Genomic DNA, 19,003 nt, shown 5'->3' on the forward strand with positions numbered 1-19,003 from the left:
ATACCCTACAAATAGTTTACACTGGCAATACTAACCTGTACCTTTGCAACTGTGCACACAATATATTAATCATTGTTATAAACATTAAACAGTGTTATATAACACTCATACATTCTGAATGTTTTAACATGCATAACTCAATGCACATTATATTCTGACCATTATTTTCACTCGCAACATAATAATTTCGTTCCCCAGGGTAACCAGTGTGTTTCACAGTGTTTAAGACAATACATTTTTTGAGTCTTGATAAATATACCTTCCCCATACACAGCCTTCACAATCACTAATTCTCTGATATCTCTTTCCACTTTAATTTAGTGATTTTTCAGGAGAGGAATTGGCGCCCCCTACTCTTCATAAACTGAACTGATATACAGAAGGGATATTCTAGGATTAATCACAGGGGGGCGACTGTAGACCAGAAATACCACTGCTGTTCACGAATCAATTATCAGGTCAGAAACAACTAAATAATCTGGCCAATAAGATGGCTGCTCCGCATTAACCTGTTATGTGTGATTAGTAGGTGAGAAAACAGGTTGGATCATAACAGCACTTAAGCTGATGACAGGGTGAAACACAAGAATCCTACCTGCCCAGAAACACACACCAAACACACTGTTGGTGGGGTTTGTTTGTTTTTTTCTTTAGTGGTTATCAATGAAAATCTTTATGCAAACCGACACTTGCATGCGTTCTGTAGAAAACATGTTATGTAACACTTTGATAAATAAAACACTGACCTTTTTGATAAGATGTTTTTGATAAGATTCTGATCTCTGTAGGCAATATGGTTCCTCTACAAATCCTTTATTAACTTGTTTCGCTGATGAGCTTGTGGCTCCTGCGTTTCTGTTTTTTGTTTTTGTTGTTGTTGTTTTTAAAGGTACACTTTTTGCACGCGTCTAAACGTGCATTTCAAATGGGACAAACACGTGGTGCAGCAGGCAGCTGGGGTGTTAAAAGTGACTGACGTTTCTCCTCCTTTCCCACCTTCAGCAATATTTGCATGACACTTTGTATGCATGTATCACACTTTGGAAATGTAAAGGTTCTTGTGATACAACATTTTCAGTTCATAATGTGCTGTATTATGTGGGTCAGGCTGGATCTAGATTATTTTCTAGGAAGCATTTTGAACGAAATATAGGTCATTTTTAAAGTGTTGCTTCACAATTGTAAAAATAAGACAAATATACACCAATAGAAATCATATGTAAATATCTGTGTTTGCAGTGGGTGTAAAATAAACATAGTTTTTTGTTTGGTTGTTTTTAATGATTAAGCTACGTTAGATTAACTTACAAAGTTTTCTCTTAGGTAAGAGAACTGTAGACTCTATGACTCTTAATAATTAAGACTTGCAAGAACTAAGAGACATACACGACCTGATGACATACTGCGAGAAAATGCAGGTGATTAGGTGTGGCTGTTGCGCTTTTGTCTGAAAACTCAGCACAACTTACTCATGTACATGAAAATCACCATGTGTACCACACCTTTATATTTATTCATTTATAGTTAAAGGCATCTGAAAAGATGGACCTGACTGTCCAAACCGGCCCTTCAGTTTCTCAGAAAAATGTCTTGGAAGTATTTTGCATAATGATTGTTAACACACAAATGTAACAAAGAGGCTCTGGTGCTCACGTCCCTGGGTTCACCCTTTCCTCAAACTGAATAAAAACTACAAACAAGATAATAAGATTAAGTTCAAGACCCCTCAACACAAAAATGTAAAGGGCATTAAGTAAAACATAAAGATGTAGACGTGCAGAACCTGATGATGGTGTGAAGAATGTAATAATCTGGATTAGCAAAACATTACTGTGTAATATAAAGATATAAATACAGGTGCAGACATTAGAGCACAGCATGTAAGCATATTTTATAAGGTTATCTGATGAATTAAAATAGCAATTAAAACTTAAGCTTATATTAAATAGCCAATATTCACGTTTAATGGCGTAGAGCACAGACTAGTCGAGTTTTTATTTGTACAAAAAATAAAGTACCCTATATTTCATTACTCCTGTGTGTTAAAGTTTTGCTCCTCTGCTCCATTTTTCATAAATCTCAACGTTTTAGTGACTAGATACAGTAACATTCTTTGTTAGGCTGAAGAATAAAATGTGATTCAGCGCCTCCTGGCGGTTGAAAGAAGGGCCTGCCAATCAAAAACACGCTAAAAGTGTATCGTTTAATTTTTATAACAACATCTTATTTAATTATGTTTTACTGTGGATCTTGGGTTGCTAAAGGCCGCGTGTTTTTTAATATAAATGTACAACCCCCCCCCCCCCAAAAAAAAAAAAAAAACACACACACATACACCCTCCTCTTGAAATTCTAAGTACAGCAAACGCGATTTAATCAATGTAAGCAAAATAAACAGGCGTACAATTGATTAGCTGCTAGGCTTCTACTCAGAAAATAAATTCAGATAAAAGCTAACAGTTTATCTCAATCTGATTTAACCTGAGTGCTAGATCCAAATCAGATCACTGCTAAAATAAACGTTATCGTTCAATAATAGCTTCGTAAAAAGAGAAGTTATCGCAGTATTTGTTCGCCTTCCCCCACTCACAACATACAAAAAATATAAACCCTGGTAAAAGAAGTGGAGATGCCGGGGATTGAACCCGGGGCCTCATACATGCAAAGCATGCGCTCTACCACTGAGCTACATCCCCTGTTGGAAATCATGGCGCATTACTGCGTATATAACATTACGCATTTATGAACCGGAAGTTGATATTCCTTCTGTAAAATGAGTCGACGTTGAGCAGGTTATTTTTGTTCTCCTTGAGACCAGGTTATATAATTTCAGATCACAGCTTTAGCCTTTGACCCTTGCAGTATTTCTCTGGGTACAAGTACATTACTGTAAGTTACCTTTTTGAATGGATGAAGAAAAGTCCCGAGGTACTCCAGCTCAAAGGGGTGTTTTTTTTAGTAGTGGTTTTGTAAACACAGGAACTCAACTGACGTCAGGATGGATGAATGGGAAATGTATCTGCTTTTTTGTATCCTTGTTTTGTGCTATTTTTAGCCTGCACATCTGAGCAATCTGCTCCTCATTTTCCATGCTATCTGTAAAGCAGATAAACTGATGGTGGTGATGAGGGCTAAAACTATACTGAAAGACACAGGCACAAAGCCTGATTATAATAATTCTGAAATGAAGTGAGTTTGACACGAGTGGCTGAAAAGCAGGTCCTTCTCACCATCCTAGGTACCCTAATCCTTCAGAGAATTTAAAATAGCTCCCCTCATTAAGTTTCATAATATTCTCCAGGGGAGCACGAGCGAGGGGCTGTCGGCCCCCTCTGGAGAGCACAGTCTGTCCTCACTCATTCTGTGTTTATCTGCACACCCTTGCCAAGGACACCACTTACAGGCCCTGTTTGCTCTGCCCATGTAGGGACAGACCCGACCCATGGGATGCACGCATGGCCTGAGGGTTGAAGGAGGGCTGAAGGAAGGAGAAGAGAAAGGGTGAGAGCCTTTGTCTACACAGGGCTCTCCCAGGATGAGGAGGGATGGGCACACACTGATGCTGTTATTGTGTAAATTGTGTAAATTTGGACTGGTGACAGAATGCCACCATGCTGAGTCTGTGCTGAGTAATAAGGAAAGGCTGACAACCATTATGTGGTGAGGGTTATCTGGGGACTGTAGAGTGCTGCATGTACAGACAGGCTGTATGCAATATGAGATCCAAAAAGGAATTCTTTATCTAAGGCCACAGACCTCCAGATGTTACACTGGACAGTGTCAAAGAGGAAGACTCCAACTTTGGAGTTTCAAGTGTTTCTGTATACAGTGTTACATATTACAGTAGTTTATACAGTTAGTGTGGATTAGTTATAGTGTGGATTTATAAAAGAATGGTTTGATATTTATGTTTTGACAATGTTCTTGTAGTCTTAACACTTGCAAAGTTAGATGACCAGTGCATGAGCTTTGGTGGTAGAGCTACCATATCCAAGTAAAACAGAGCTGATCAGTAAGTCTAGCTCTTACCAGATTTCAAAAATATACTTAAAAGCCTTAAAAATAAATACATTTATTAGCAAGTCTTCTCTTCACAATCAAATTGTGGCTTTGCATCTTGGTGTCATTACTACCCTCCACTGGCTGCATTGCAAACCTCATTGAGGCAGGATTATGCAACCTTTTTCTCCCCCATATGATCAAACTGATGTAGACAAAGTATTCATAACGCCACATATTCAACAACTCATGAAAATAGGGCTACAAGCTGCTATGAAATTCACTTACTTACGACAGCTCTTCGACTGCATAGGACACTGATGAATCACACTAAACATTACAGTCACTTGCCTCGAGCTTCTTTGGCACGATGATACCACTTATAGATTTTTGTGGGTTTTCTTTTGTTTTTCTGGATAGAGATGTGCACTCCAGTTTTGTACCTCTGCCTGTGTTTGTTTTACCTAAAGGTGTTCGAGGAAGTAGGAAGTAATGAATTGTTTCAACATATAACGTACTGTTAAACCCTACAAACTGCAATGTCAGTCAGTCTGTCATTTTTATACAGATTAAAATATCTTTTGTACAGAGGCTCATAATTCCTAGAGTATAAATCCTAATGATTGGTGCTCTAGTACCTACTAAATTAGCATTATCACTTCTTTGAGTGACCAATATCAAAAAGATGACTTCCAAAGAGTGTGGCACCTCTGATTCCCCTGTGAACTGTAATAGTATTGGTAAACTTTTTAAGCCATTAACACCTTTTTTATACAAATATCAGAAGAAACTCGCAGATTATTCAATTAGTCCTTTCAGTTCTCCACCCCTTGTAATGTGTGTCATTTACTTTACTTCTGGCACTGTTAAGTTGTCTGACCTCCTATCTCCTGGGGCTACTGTCTTATCATCAGCTGACAGCCAGCTACGCAGAAGCAGAAAGGCCCGAAAGAAGAGAGGGGCACCAAAAATAAAGCCTTCATAACAGGGTGAAGAAGAGGTGAATAAGGTAATGCTGGGAGTCGACTCAAAACAAAGTGACATACTTTTGAAAGTATGTCAGATCAGTCGATTTGATTTATGAGCCAAAATACAAAAAGATTTTATGCAAACCACGAAGAAAATAAATTCTCTGAAGATCAAACTGAAAATGTTGTTTAGAAGTAAAACACAAATTTCTGTGAACACTAAGTCCTAATCGTCTCTCCTGCTCCCAGCAAGTCCCATCAGTATTTGTTTTGTTCCAGTCAGGAACTCACTTTATTGTCTGATTCAAGCTTCAACATGCAAAAAAGCTGGACTTCCAAGTGAGCTGAATCATTGCTGCGCCTCTGTATTTCACCACAGTGTTATCCTTCTCTTGCTGGGAACCTGGGTTAGCTGTGTTGGCCATGAAAAGAACAGGTTTGCTGTGAAATAGGAACATGACCATGAACGTGAACCCAGACAGGGAGGGGGAATAAGGGAGCTAGAGAGGGAAATACTGCTCTGACCTTTCACCTATATTTTTTCCAGCTGGTAGGGGAAACTGTGGGAATCCGCGAATGCAGGAAAAAGCTCTATAGCCTTAGGCAGAAAATGGAAAACCGGAGCCTCTCTTCTCTGTGAGCAAGCTGGTGTGGCTGTGCTGCTATTCATTGCAGCATATTGCTAACACCTTAAAAAGCATCTGAAGCACGTCATAGCGACTGACAAAGTGTTTTACAAAGATGTACACAGGAGCGAGCCAGTGACATGTACTGATTAGTTTGAGAACACAGACATTACACAAACACAAGCACAGATAGCTCTTCCTGAATGTTTGTGTTCACTGTGTTACTGGGGTTGAGATATCATCATCACTGCAGGGTGAATGAGTCTGTGTCTTCATGAGTTGCCAAGCACCTGGTAACCGTATAGGCCGAAACCTTATCAACCTGACGTTAGAAAGCTCGTGCTGAACTCATTGTCTGTGAGCAGGCAGCAATTACATACCAAATGTCTAAAGCAGAAAAAACTAGCTCTCAAAGAATGTGTGTGAAACATGAGAGGTGTGGCACATTTGTTTGTTTGCATTTGAGACATCCAGTCACACACCCTGGTCTTATTACTCAAGTTCAAAGATGCTTCAAAATATAAGACAGCATTTCTGGCTAAATCAACCATGGAGAAATTTCAAGATCATGCTCTTGTCATTGTGTAAAAGCTTTTTAACTTAAAAATATAAGCATAGGCCTTTAATAACATGTTTATTATAATCTATTCTTAAGAAATACACCAACAGATTTACAATTAAAAGCTCTCACACTCAGCTGCCGCTTTAATCGGTATGCCTGTTTGCCAGCTTTTTAGTGCAAATATCTAATCAGCGATCACATAGCAGCAGCTCAGTGCATATCTACATTTTGGTCTAGAAGAGCTCCTGAAGTTCAAACTAAGCATCAGAAATTGAAAGCAAGTGTCAGTGTCAGCTATCTCTGGGATTTTACAGAGAATGGCCCAAAAAAGGGAAAATACCTTATTGATGTTAGAGGTCAGAGGAGAATGGCGAGACTGCTTTGAGCTAGTAACTCAAATAATAACCACATATTTATCTAAGGTAAGCAGAAAAGCAGCTGCACAAAACAGCAAACCTTGAATCAGATATAGCAGCAGACTGCGTGGCCTCACGTTGGCTGGTCTGAGGAGTCTCGATTTCTGCTGTGGAAAATCAGACACTAGTCTGTTGGATTTGTTGTAAACAACATGAAAGCTTGAATCTGTCCTGTTTTTTATCAACGGTTTGGGCTGCTGCTGGTAGTTTAATTGTGTGGGGATATTTTCTTGGCACACTTTGGTTCCCTTAGCACCAGTGAAGCCTTGTTTAAATGCCATAGCCTACCTGACTATTCTTGCTAACCAGGCCTAACACTTTATGACTACAGCATACCCATCATTTTGTTAACACACCATGTCACAAAGCTCAGATGAACTCAAAGTAGTCTTTTGAACATGGCAATGAGTTTGATGTATTCAGGTGGTCTGCACAGTCGCAGAACCTCAATCAAATAGATGACCTTTGGGATGTGGTGGAACCGAAGATTGATCTTGGATGTACAGCTGACAAATCTGCATCATGGTATCATTTTAATATGGACTGTGTGGAACCTTTAGCACCTTGTTGGATCAGTGCCATGAACTATTAAAGCAGCTCTGGGGGCAAAAGGAGCTCCAATCCAGTACTAGCAAGTTGCATCTGATAAGGTGTGAATACATACAGTTATCCACTTATTTAAAGAGGACCAGCTGCTACTGAATAATTCCCAAATTTATAGCAGCCATGTTATAAAATTTAAATAAGTCATTATGTGTTTGGCTGAGTTTCAGCTAGAAGAACAGAGGTATGTTTCACCCTGAATGATGACTGAGAAGCATGCAGGTACACACCCATGGAGACATAAACATGCATGTTGCCAACAAGAACCATTTCTATTAATCATTATACAATATGTATTTTATAAAAAAACACAACACCTAAAGAAACACACATGTATAAAACACACACAGTAATGGGAACAGTCACAATGTGCTAACACAAAGAGCAGTGGATAATCTCATTGCTTTACAAACTGCTGGGTACAAAAGTGACCACAAGGGGTATTTCAAACATCTAAAAATCCCATTGGTTACACAAAAGCTGCATTCAAAATAGCAAATATGATTGGCCGATATAGGCTGAAAAGCAAAAGTCGTCCCCACCAGTGGAATGAAAAAAAATATGCTGAAGGGGAAGAGAATGAGGTTTATTTACTATTGAAATGTAAAGTAAAACCACCAGCATCACCGGACAAGAAAAAATTAACATGATGTAAACTGCGGCTATTAAATGATTTGAATATTTGAGGTTTTAGTAAATAAGTCACCCTCAGGGAAAAACATGCAAATGAGATTGCTGTTGTCAGTGTTGTCCAGCATCCAGCATATGAGTAGAAGTAAAAACTACACCGGAAATGATACTGTTTCATATTTTAAATATCTTGTTTATAGGATTTCACCTCATATCACATTTGGGCCCCTAATATGTTAAAAATTAACTGCAAAGGCCTCACTAAAACTGGATCACACAAAGTTATTGCAAACATGTTGTGTCTGTGGTTCAAATTCCATTCAGATGGTGACATAACCGGTTTGTTGCATCAGATTCCTCTTTCTCATTCTCTTGATAGTTTAAATACTTTCATTTCTACATCCTACTTTTTCCTAGTCCTATATTAAAGACGTGTGAAAACAGACCCAGAGTCAGTTTACCTCCCCCCAGCCCAGCTTTCAAAAACCACGGATGCTGTTCGTGGAAGCTGATTAGAGTTCAGATTCCCAGTGAAGTCACCCTTTCCATCTGGGTGCAGGTTGACGGCTCATCTTGCCCAGCCCCCACCCTGTCACCAAGTAGACCGGCTTGCATCGGGTGTAATATTCTGATTGGCCGCTTTCTTTGGCGTGGGCGGGGTGATAGGCGTGGCTCTGAGTGATCTCACAATCAGCTGTTTTGTACGCTCTACATTCTGATCCGAGGATCAGCTGGAGGCAGCAATAAACAGGAAAATCTGCAGCGTAAAAACTAGAGGAAAGGAGGGGAAAGCTGCAGATGTTATGATCTGAAAACGTCCGTGTAAACATTTTTACACGAAGCCCTTCTTCTAAGAAGAAAGCCTTTTATTTTTATATAATGGTGTTCTAACTACCTCACATAAAGGCTATCTAAAGCTATGCTTTAAGAGTTGTCGTTTCTACTGTGTGTGAGATCTCGTTTACAACTTGAATAACACTGCAAGGGCAGGTAAGCTATTTCATTTTCTGTATTTTTTATCTCTATTTCTTTTTCCAGATTAAACGCTCGGTGTGTTTTGTGTCTAACTGTGCTTTTAAAGAGGCATCAGACTAACCTACATCTTTGCAATTGAACCTGCTGCTTTCCTTTTAAGGTTATTCATAAAAAATACCCATTACATATCAGCTGTCGTGAAATCATAGGGAGTCTTATTATTGAATTGCATCCCTTTGTCTTGGCCTGCCTTTGAGTGTGTGTTTTTTCTTATACTATGAAATGACCTGTTAATAGGACATGAATAGATGGGGAAGCAGTATGTTATAGGCCCAAACAGCCTTAGTTGGGTCGATTCGACGTCCTGCAGCTGCAGAAATGACACCAGCCTGCATATAGATTAATCCTATAGGACGCCAGCAGTCGTTGTTTTGCAAACTGCACCAAATGCTGGTGTGGAGTCGATGGCGGATGTTGATGTATTTGTTGCAGGTCGACCTTTTTAGGTTTTGATTTCCACTAAAAATACACCAGGCCTAACCTGAGCTGCTCTGTCAAATAACCGACTCGCTGTGTATTCAGGAGCCTCTTTTCTCCTGTCTTTCGTGCAGTGTTGCTGAGCCACAACTGTCATTGCTTTGACCCCTCAGCTGTAGCCAGAGCTTATACGGATAATTCATGTTTAACCTGGATACCCTGCGCAGAAAGTCGCGTCTTCTCTGGGCTCGTCGACGCTCTGGCATCGAGGTCGATGTTTTATTTTACATGAAGAGGCTATTCTTTGTGTTGGAAACGTAAACACCGCTGCATATTTTTTTCATAAGCGTTTGAAGTCCAGACGACAGCCGTCGACAACAGCAGCCGCTCTCACACGGATGGTTTTTCGGTACCGTGTTGCAAAATGCAGATCAAACACGAAAACTATGTCGACTGCAAACACGCGATCAGAAAATCTCGATATTTTTCCCCTGTTTGTTATTCTGACCGATTTTCTTTTTTCCTCCGGTCGCAAAATAGGCTGGATCCTCTCCGTCAGTGTCAGTGGCGTGACGTCAGACGCAACTTGTTTTTACTTCTCGGGAGCCCCGCCCACTCCTCTTATGAAATAAATAAAATAAAAAACCTCAATCAATAGAGCTGCCTATAAATCCGGAACATATTAAATATATACTGTTGTGTTACTGCCACATTTTAATAAATCCACAAAACTTCTTGTTCAACATGTAAGAAGGCTTTCTTCTGCATTATTCATGCCAATTCTGTATCTGAGGTACAGTCTAATATATATATATATATATATATATATATATATATATATATATATATATATATATATATATATATATATATATATATATAGTTCCTTTTGACCTGTAAGGTCTCCTTATTATCTAACAGCATCAGTGATCATATAAACTATAAATGAGCTACAGTTACCCTAGAGGGCCAAATGTCACCTGCTGTCCCTGGCCAGATAAGGTATCCTAAAATAGAAAAAATAAAATGTGTTATGAAAATATTATTTACCTCACAAGAAATATTCAATCAGCTCTTATTTCCTACTGTACTGTACATATGCTCAGCTACAAGCAGTGATAATAAAGAAAAAGAAAGGGAAAATGTAATGAGCGAGAGTCACTTTTATTGCTTTTAACTTTCAGATAACACATATCTTTCTGCTTTTTTACAAGACAGTCAGCATCATGAATCTTTGTCATTGTGTTAATGGGTGGATTTGACAAGGTTTCCACAAAACATACATCATCTGGTCATTAGCTATCATTGTTTCTTTGGGCCCTTTTGGCAGTGTCAGTACCTATAAGGCCAATCAGTAGCTCTCAGTTGGCAAGCTAACAAAATGGTCAGGGAAGTGCTTCTTACGAGTCCATGTTGGGTGTTTATTGTGCGGATCTCCTCTCCACCTTATGCAAAGCAGCACTGAGGCCTGAAAAACGTTGTTTATCAGAATTTACTTGTCATAGTCCCATGACTTAATGCTTTATTAGTCAAGGAATGCATTAATCTTTGTGCTGAGGTATGCACTGCACCGCATCAGCTGAAAGACAGTTCCTCAAAAACATTTCATAGTCATTGTTTAGTGACTGAATGTTTTTTTTCTCACAAGATCTAAAAAACAGGTCATGCAACCCAGATCTTTTTTTAATTAAGAGATAAGAGATAAGAAAGATAAGTCTTTATTGTCATTGCACAGTCATACCTAGTACAATAGTACAACAACATTGGAAACTGTCCTGCATCGGCACTATGCACAACAAAACACAACACAAATAAGACAACACAACACAAGACAATAACTTAACTGAATACATTTAAAAAAGAATGAGTGTATGACAGTAACTTAATTATATATATAACAAGTTAAATTGCTTTCATCATTTAAAGAAAGGTTTAGCTTTTTTTCTTTTTGCACCAGTTACTGCTTCACTTGATTTATTTCATATCTTATCGTATCACTTCAAGCACCTGACATCAGCAATCCCACAAGCATGCTCTGTATGACTGCAATTAGGATGTGTCTTCCCTTTTTTGCTCCGTTATCATGGTGATTCTCCAAATAAGGACAGAAACCCATCATGCATCCATGCATATCTGCTCCCATGACTCTTTGCTCTATAAATCCTTGTCTTTCACCTTATCTTTACTAACCTTCTCATTTATTTAGTGAGAAAGTTCAGCTTCATACACTTTACATTATAGTCAATGAGATTTCTGGGGCAAATGAGACTGTGGTTGAATGTGATGATTACTTAAATAGGTTATGGCCTGATATCGAACCTCTCCTTTAGTAAATAAACACTAACCTTGAATTCACAAACAAAAACAACTGTGTCAGACAGTTGCAGAGCGTGTTGAACTCTGTGATCTCTTGGGTCTCTTTGCCCTATATACTCAGTTTAAATAAAACTCAACCTTCGAACATGCAGAACATTGTCACATAAGCTAAACTTCAGGTTAACATTACATCAGTGTGTTCACATGTAGTTCACATCCTCGTCCTTTGGCCTCTGCACCTGCTGTCACAATGTTTCTGGTTTTCTTTGCATCTTTCACATGTGTACACACACATTACTTGGTTTTGTAAGAGTGTGGCTCTTTGTAAATATACCTTTTTTAGTTTTGCCTACCTTTTTCTAGAGGTGGATACCAACACTGGACAGATACTTTGTTTCACTATGTTGCCTTCTTAATTGTGTTAAATACTTAATTATTTCAAAATTAATAATTTCTAAATACACGCAAAACTGAAAGGTGTGTTTTGTTTTATTAGCTAATAATTAATCACAACCACAATAAATTACAATGAAAAGTCTTCATTCAAATTTGCACAGAAATGCAAATGAATGTTGATTCAACTCACAAACCATGACACACTGCTCTCCCCTACATAAGCTGCCTTTATAGGTTAAAAGTATCAGTATTGGTACTGGTATCAGTAATACTGGCCCTATATTTACTTGGTATTAGATGAATACCAAAATCTTCTTCTTCTTCTTCTTCTGTGCTCTGCCCATCTGTCTAGAAACTGAGAGTTGATTGGTTTTCTTGACCTAATAGGGGAGGGCAGTGTAGTTATTACACACTGGCTTGCTGATTAACTCATTAACTCCTGTTTCTTATGTAACTTCGCAGTACCTTCACAGTCCACTAGGGGGGGCCCGACCCACATTTTGGAAATCACTGCACGAGATTGCTTGTAGTAACAAACCTGTAATTATTATTCGATCGTTCTCAGCTCTAAAAAATATTTCAGCATCTTTCAAGTATTTGTCCTTTTGTTTAGTTTCATCTACTATTACTGCAGTAACTGTTAAAAAAACGCATTCATTAACACATTTACCTGGACAGGCAGGCAAAATTAGCAACTATCTTGCAAATATGAGGAGATGTTTAGCTGCTAAGGCCAAATATTCCCTCAGGGGTGCATGGCAACCAAAAACACAGCAGCCAGAAGTAAGATGCCAAATGAATGACAGGCACAGTGTTGATGTGCAGCCCCCAAGTGGTCAAAACATTTTTTTTTCAGTTTTCTGTGACCTTTCAAAAGTGTTAAAATATAAAGTGTTTAAAGTGAGTGTTGTTGAAGTTTGTTTGTTTTTTCAAAAAAGCCCTGTTGTTTTATAAACTCATTATAAGATTCCCACCTCTTCTAATTAACACGTTAATGTTCAAAATAATAATAGTAATTTTTTTAAAAAGAGCAACACTTTTAATGCCACTAAGGTTTGAGTTCAGGCTAAAAACAATGACTGCATTGCATTTTTAAATAATCCTGACCTCTTTTATTTCTTACTCTCTTTATCTAATGTATGTTTCATCTTTTCATTGCAACTAATTATCCCCTTTTTCCTCTCTCCCTCTCCCTCAGGCCTTTGCTCCAAACCAAGTGAAACCTTATATTTGCACTACAGAAGCCTGTCCACACCTGTTTGTCAAAACAAGGTCCAGCAAGAGGCTTCAAGTTGGGGAAAAAAATAATCAAAGAACAGCGTAAAATAGCAACCGACAAGAAATTCAAAAAGGCAGCTACAGCTTTTTCTTTGTGCACCACAACAAAAGCACCAGAGTCATCAACACTTGACAATACGCGCAGCAATGTTTCAGCGTCTTAGCAACCTGCTGTTTGGGGAGGTGGAAGAGGTGGCAGCTGAGCTGAAGGGACCCAACCCATGTGTGACTGAGGCCGACGAGGAGGGATGGATGATTGTCAATCTGCCTGGTGAGTCAGAGAGAGCATTGTGCTGGGCTTGTGTTGAAGGGATGGTTATTTTAAAAGCTACATCAAAAGTGAGGAAATAGTCAAATTATGCTTTGTGTGCTGCTGTGCATGTTTATGATACTGACTAATATATGAAGTGTAGTGATAACAACAGTGGGATGATGAGATGGGGTGAAGTATTATGATAAGGGCGTGGCTCAGCTACACTGCCGCTCATCCATATTGCTGCCATGCCAAAGGTTGTGTTGTCTGTCAAATGGCGGAAACACATAGCTACCTGTGAACATGCATCTCCTTCCACTTTGTTTATGATCTTGATCATGACAAAGACAATTTTAAAGTATGAGAATGTGCTTTAATGCCTGCTCAGAAGAAGCCAAGCAAACAACATAACATAAAAGTACCTCTCAGCAGAGTCAAGGCAGAAATTATGTCAATGACATAATCACAGCTTTAGAGGGTCAACACAACTAATGATGTGACTCTTTTATGTTTCCTTACCCCTCCTCCCCCCTCTTCCTTTCCTCCAATTTTTTTAAATACCCTTACATTCCTCACACTGGTATGTGTGTGCGTGCGTATGTGATCCCTTCTTTGACCTGCATGGCTTTTTGAAAAATCTGCCACATTTGCATAACTTGTGCAACATCTTCCCCCACCCTGACCCCCCTCTCATCTGAACCATCTCATCGCTGCCATGTGCTCAGAAGAGTCTGACTGCATGATGCAGGTTGATGATGAGTCAGGAATCCCACTGATCGCACAATCATTCCCAGAGAATAACTTGTCAAATCGTCAAGACGCACGTACAAGGACTGAATGCCCGGCCCCTGTCCCCCACCCCCCTCACAAGCGTCGTAGGACACATAAAGGCCGGCCACAAGGTGCAGTAGCATTAGTAGACCCTGTGTCCTGTCCCAGCCCCAGCCCATCAGACATGGGTGCTACTACACCCGTGACCCTGCCAAGACGGGTCAGACTGTCCACGCCCTCCTCCACGCCGTCAATGTCCCCAGGCTCTGGGAGTGAGTGTGGGGGCAGTGAGTGTAGCAGTAGGGCAGGCTCAGAGAGAGGCTGCATGGATGAGAGCTGGTTTGTCACCCCTCCCCCCTGTTTCACTGCAGAGGGAGCCACTGCAGAGGCCAGCCCGATGGAAGACCTGCTCATAGAGCACCCCAGCATGTCTGTGTACGTCTCCCCGAGCAACCTGTCCATGGTGTCCAACAGCAACCTGTCTGCAGTGGCAGAGGAAAGCATGGTTAGCCTGGGGGGCAGCGTGAGGTGAGAGCGATTGGCTAAAAATATACCTGCCCTTTATCCACTTTTTTCCCCAGCATCAGCATAACTATGTTATCTTTTCTCTCTTTTCCATCAGAGCGGCTGAACCAGCTTCGGTCCCCGCCACTCACGGCACTATGCCCACCAGGGTGAGCCGTGGAGCAGCTGCCCAGGCCGGTGCTCTGGCCAAGGTCACCCAAGTGGCCAGGGTCCAGCGTAGCAAAGCCCGAGTGGAACGCCGCCATCTGGGGCGCAACCGCATCCAACGCCAAAACCGCACCAGGGAGCAGATCCCTCGCCACGCAGCCCACACCAGAAACACCTTCCTTCACCAGCCCAGCAAGCGTAACTTCTGCCACTAAACTCCCCAGCGCACATGGGGCATTGTTTACTCTGAGGGCATTAGTAGTCACACATGAATAAACGCAGTCAACCACAGCATTTTTAATTTCCGTTGCACTTAAGATAACAGTAGTGTTTTGTTGTTTAGACATAATCTGACTTCACCTGGTAGCTCAATTCCCATTCTGGTGTTATGAAACCGAACCCTCTGAGTAGATGTTGTTGACCTTTTTACTACTTATTGTCCGACGCAGTATCCAAACCACAAAAAAAGTCTTTAAAATCTTAAAAGAAGCTATTCGTAGTAATAATAATGCTTGAAAAGCACGAAAAACTTGATTTCTATAAAGTTTCTGTCCAATCTTGCCTCCCCAAGTTCATTCCTCCACAGTGCATTTTATTTTAGAGAAATTAATTCAGCTAATACACCTCCGTTAAATGTATTTAATTATTTTGGAGACAATAAACTCAAATTGAAGTTTATTTTTCTCTGGCTGGAATAACAGTTTTCTGATTTTTCCGGTGGAAACAATGCAAGACAGGTTTTTTTCTTTATAACACCAAAAACAAGTCATCATGTCTTCAAAGCTTTATGTTAAAGAGATAAAAGGATTCAATCAAAATATGATTTTTTTTTTAATAGTTCAGAAGAGGTGGAAGGATATACCGTGTGTGACGAGGGGGAGAGGAAATTCACTAGACATTTGTTTCTCTCCAATTTGGTGCGCTAATGAGCAAAGTACACGACAAAGCCCAGGAAACATGAAGCAACCGATTTCATCAGAGGAAACCAAATGTTGTGAGATTTTCTCTCTTCTTACTTTGTGAAGGATAACAGCAAGTTGATGATGGCGAGAGCAAAACAGATTAAAGAGTAAAGCAAAAAGACATGATGAATTGGAACATAACTGAATGAAGACTGAGGTGGTTTAACGAGAAAGGTTCACAGGAAAGTGTAACGTAACCCTCTGAGCAGCCTGAGTCCTTAAAATGTAACATCACATTTTATTGGAGAGCTTTTAGAGTACAGCTGCTGCTTTTGCATATTCAAATAGTTGTCGTTGGCACTTCTATAGTCATTAAAGGTGAGGATTATAAATGCAGTGGAAATATCCAAGGCTAGCCTTTGGGTTACAGGGTATGGCAGGTCATAGTAAGTGCAGGGCGGTATCGGTGGTAACTCATTATTTTGTTTTGTCATGTGTTTTTCTGCTTACTTTGTCTCGTAAACAGTAATTTTATTGGACTGTTTCTGTTTGCATGATTCCAACCGGAGAGAAAATCTAAACTGTTCCCTGCCAGATAAACAGAAAGTAGACATTTGGGCTTTTTAAAGTCAACACATTATAATCGTTTCTCCCCCTGCAGATCATAAAACAGCACGATTATCATTATTTGTGTCCTCTGTAAACTAAAGCAATGTGCCCAGCACACACATCAGTCATTCTTTTTACACAGTGTGTGCTGTGATCTTATGTTATCCATGTGAACACCAACACAGAGAGCATTTTTACGTCTGTCCCTTTTATGGATAAAAGCACTGTCTTCACGGGACTTTTTTTTTTTTTTTATAAAGCCTAACACAAGCATCTTCATCCCAGATTCAACACTTTCAACAAATATCATCTTCCTCATGGACGCGCAGCACATTGCTGATATCTCCTTCATGGTTCTCATATTTCATATTAGCACATGCAGCTCTAACAGTGTCCACTTAAAAATCTAGCTTACTGATATGTATTCAACAACAATAGTAAACAATGGTGCTGAAGTGTATACTGATGTTTGTAAATTATTTGAGAAATGGATGTACGTTTGCACTGTCATACATTTTGTGAGTCAAAAAGTTTTAGCGGTGTGCCGTGTGCTTGTTTTGTTTTCTTTTTTCCTTTTGTGATCATTTTTTCTTCTTTTCATTTTGACCCAGACTGTGTGTGAGGTGTCCCAATACGTTGAATCCTACGAAAAAGACACAAATATCTGTCATCTTTTTCTTCTTGTAAATATTACAGAACAATTTATAATGCTTTGCTAGATGTCATAGCCTCTCAGGACTCGAGTCCACATTATTGTGTCCAACGGGACTGATGAGAATCCAGTCTCTGCCGCATCTCTGTGCTCGCTTTTTAAACCAGGAGGGCCACAAGTGGTGTCATTGCTCCATTTTCAGTGTCACCTTGTTGAGATGCACCATTTAAAAAAGAAAAAAAGATATAGGCTCAGAGTTGACGTGCCATAGGCAAACACTGCCCTCCAGAGGGCCCACTCGACACAGCGCCAGCTGCTGTGTAAATGCTGTTGAGGGTCCAGTCTTATGACCGTACTGAAGTGTTAAAAGGACAGACTGAGATACATCGAGAAAATAGATGTCCTGTGTGGTTCTTGAGTCACATGCTAAACCTTTTTTTCTGTCAATAATCCTACAAATTACTTCATTTTATTAAATTACAAATGTTTCTGCTTTAAGGGTGGCTATAATGTATCCTGTCAGTCTCTCAAGTGCAGTGGGTGTATCTGAGGTGATGAGCCTGCACACATACACATCAAGATATCTCTGTTTAGGCTTTCACACTCTCTCCAAGGGGCTTTTACTATTCTCACTGTGCCTCAGAGGAAGCATCTTGTTTGAGGGGAAAACAGAAAAAACAGGTTAATGATGAGAGATCACAGGTGGATTATGGGTGCATGCCAAATCGCCGCAGATACCACTGATGCTGCAAATTTCATTTACTTTTATTTTCTGTCCTTTATCAGCAATGAAATGTAAAAAAGGAAACATGTTTAGGTATGTTGTGTGTGATTATTGCAATGTGTGGTTTTAGGAGGCAAGGTCATTCAAAACTTGCAGGGGAGGGAGTGGGCACCCACTGTGTTGAGCCTATAGCAGATGTGGGATGTGGATAGTGACAAAATGAGGCAGTAGACATATAGTTTATATATTTAAAAAAAAAAAGAAATGTATTATAAAAATACAATAGAACATGCTTGTATTTTCCCATATAGTTATTAGAAGAGTTGTTCGACAATATAATATTTTAAATGAAAGCGTTGAATGTCTGGGGAGTTTCACATGTTTTACGTCGTGCCCTAATATGACGGCAGCTTCAAAACACTTGGGGTTTCCCCCCCATGTTACATCTCAGTTAGTACACCCTCCCTCCCCTCCATGAAAATGAAAGATATAGACATATAAAATTTGATGTATCTGATATCTATGGTGATTGTGCCTTTCACTATTTCTGCATGGTTTTTGTGATGTACTGATTTTTTTTTCCACACCCAAAGCGGACAGTTGTCCACTGACAGGCAAGACCTATGCAAAAATCAACGGATGGGTTGTCCAACATCCATTCAGAAAACACAGGTACCCTGCCAAAAATACCCCCACGACAATAACAACAATAAATGCTCAGGTTAACACCTGAATCTCGTGTCATTATTTTCATGTGGGACCGCAAAAAGAGGTGTTGGAATGCAGTCTTACATAGGAAATCTTAAAAAGGCCGTAGTACTTATTATTATAACACTTAGTGTTATTATTTTATAGCCTAACATTTAGAAATAATGCATAAGCACCTGGTTGAAAGTGCAATAATTGTGAATATTAAACTATATATGGTAAATGGCCTGCATTTGTATAGCGCTTTTACTCAGTCCCTAAGGACCCCCAAAGCGCTTTACACTACATTCAGTCATTCACCCATTCACACACACATTCACACACTGGCAATGGCAAGCTACATTGTAGCAGCTGCCCTGGGGCGCACTGACACACTGACAGAGGCGAGGCTGCCGGACACTGGCCCTCTGACCACCACCAGTAGGCAAACATGGGGTTAATATCTTGCCCAATGCCATATTTGGCA

The 19,003-nt window shown here is 39.8% G+C and overlaps 1 protein-coding gene and 1 non-coding gene across 5 annotated transcripts; one reads left to right on the forward strand and one right to left on the reverse strand.

The window, feature by feature from the left end:
- Positions 1-2,624: 2,624 nt before the first annotated feature.
- Positions 2,625-2,696, reverse strand: trnaa-ugc. The gene has a single exon. It is a non-coding gene; the product is annotated as a tRNA-Ala (tRNA).
- Positions 2,697-8,466: 5,770 nt separating this feature from the next.
- On the forward strand, positions 8,467-18,563 carry LOC120718995 (tumor protein p53-inducible nuclear protein 2). Of its 4 annotated transcripts, XM_040007818.1 has the most exons (5): positions 8,475-8,794; positions 13,167-13,517; positions 14,225-14,401; positions 14,642-14,798; positions 14,893-18,563. In XM_040007818.1, the coding sequence occupies exons 2-5, from the start codon at positions 13,394-13,396 to the stop codon at positions 15,155-15,157; spliced, it is 723 nt and encodes a 240-aa protein (XP_039863752.1). In that variant the 5' UTR covers positions 8,475-8,794; positions 13,167-13,393; the 3' UTR covers positions 15,158-18,563. The 4 variants fall into 4 exon arrangements, with proteins under 4 accessions (XP_039863751.1, XP_039863750.1, XP_039863752.1 ...); XM_040007817.1 differs by having other exon boundaries at positions 8,467-8,794; positions 14,228-14,798; XM_040007816.1 differs by having other exon boundaries at positions 8,469-8,794; positions 14,225-14,798.
- The last annotated feature ends 440 nt before the right edge of the window (positions 18,564-19,003 follow it).

The sequence above is a fragment of the Simochromis diagramma genome, unplaced genomic scaffold, assembly GCF_900408965.1.
Source record: "Simochromis diagramma unplaced genomic scaffold, fSimDia1.1 OVJJ01000545.1, whole genome shotgun sequence".
Lineage (NCBI taxonomy): Eukaryota > Metazoa > Chordata > Actinopteri > Cichliformes > Cichlidae > Simochromis > Simochromis diagramma.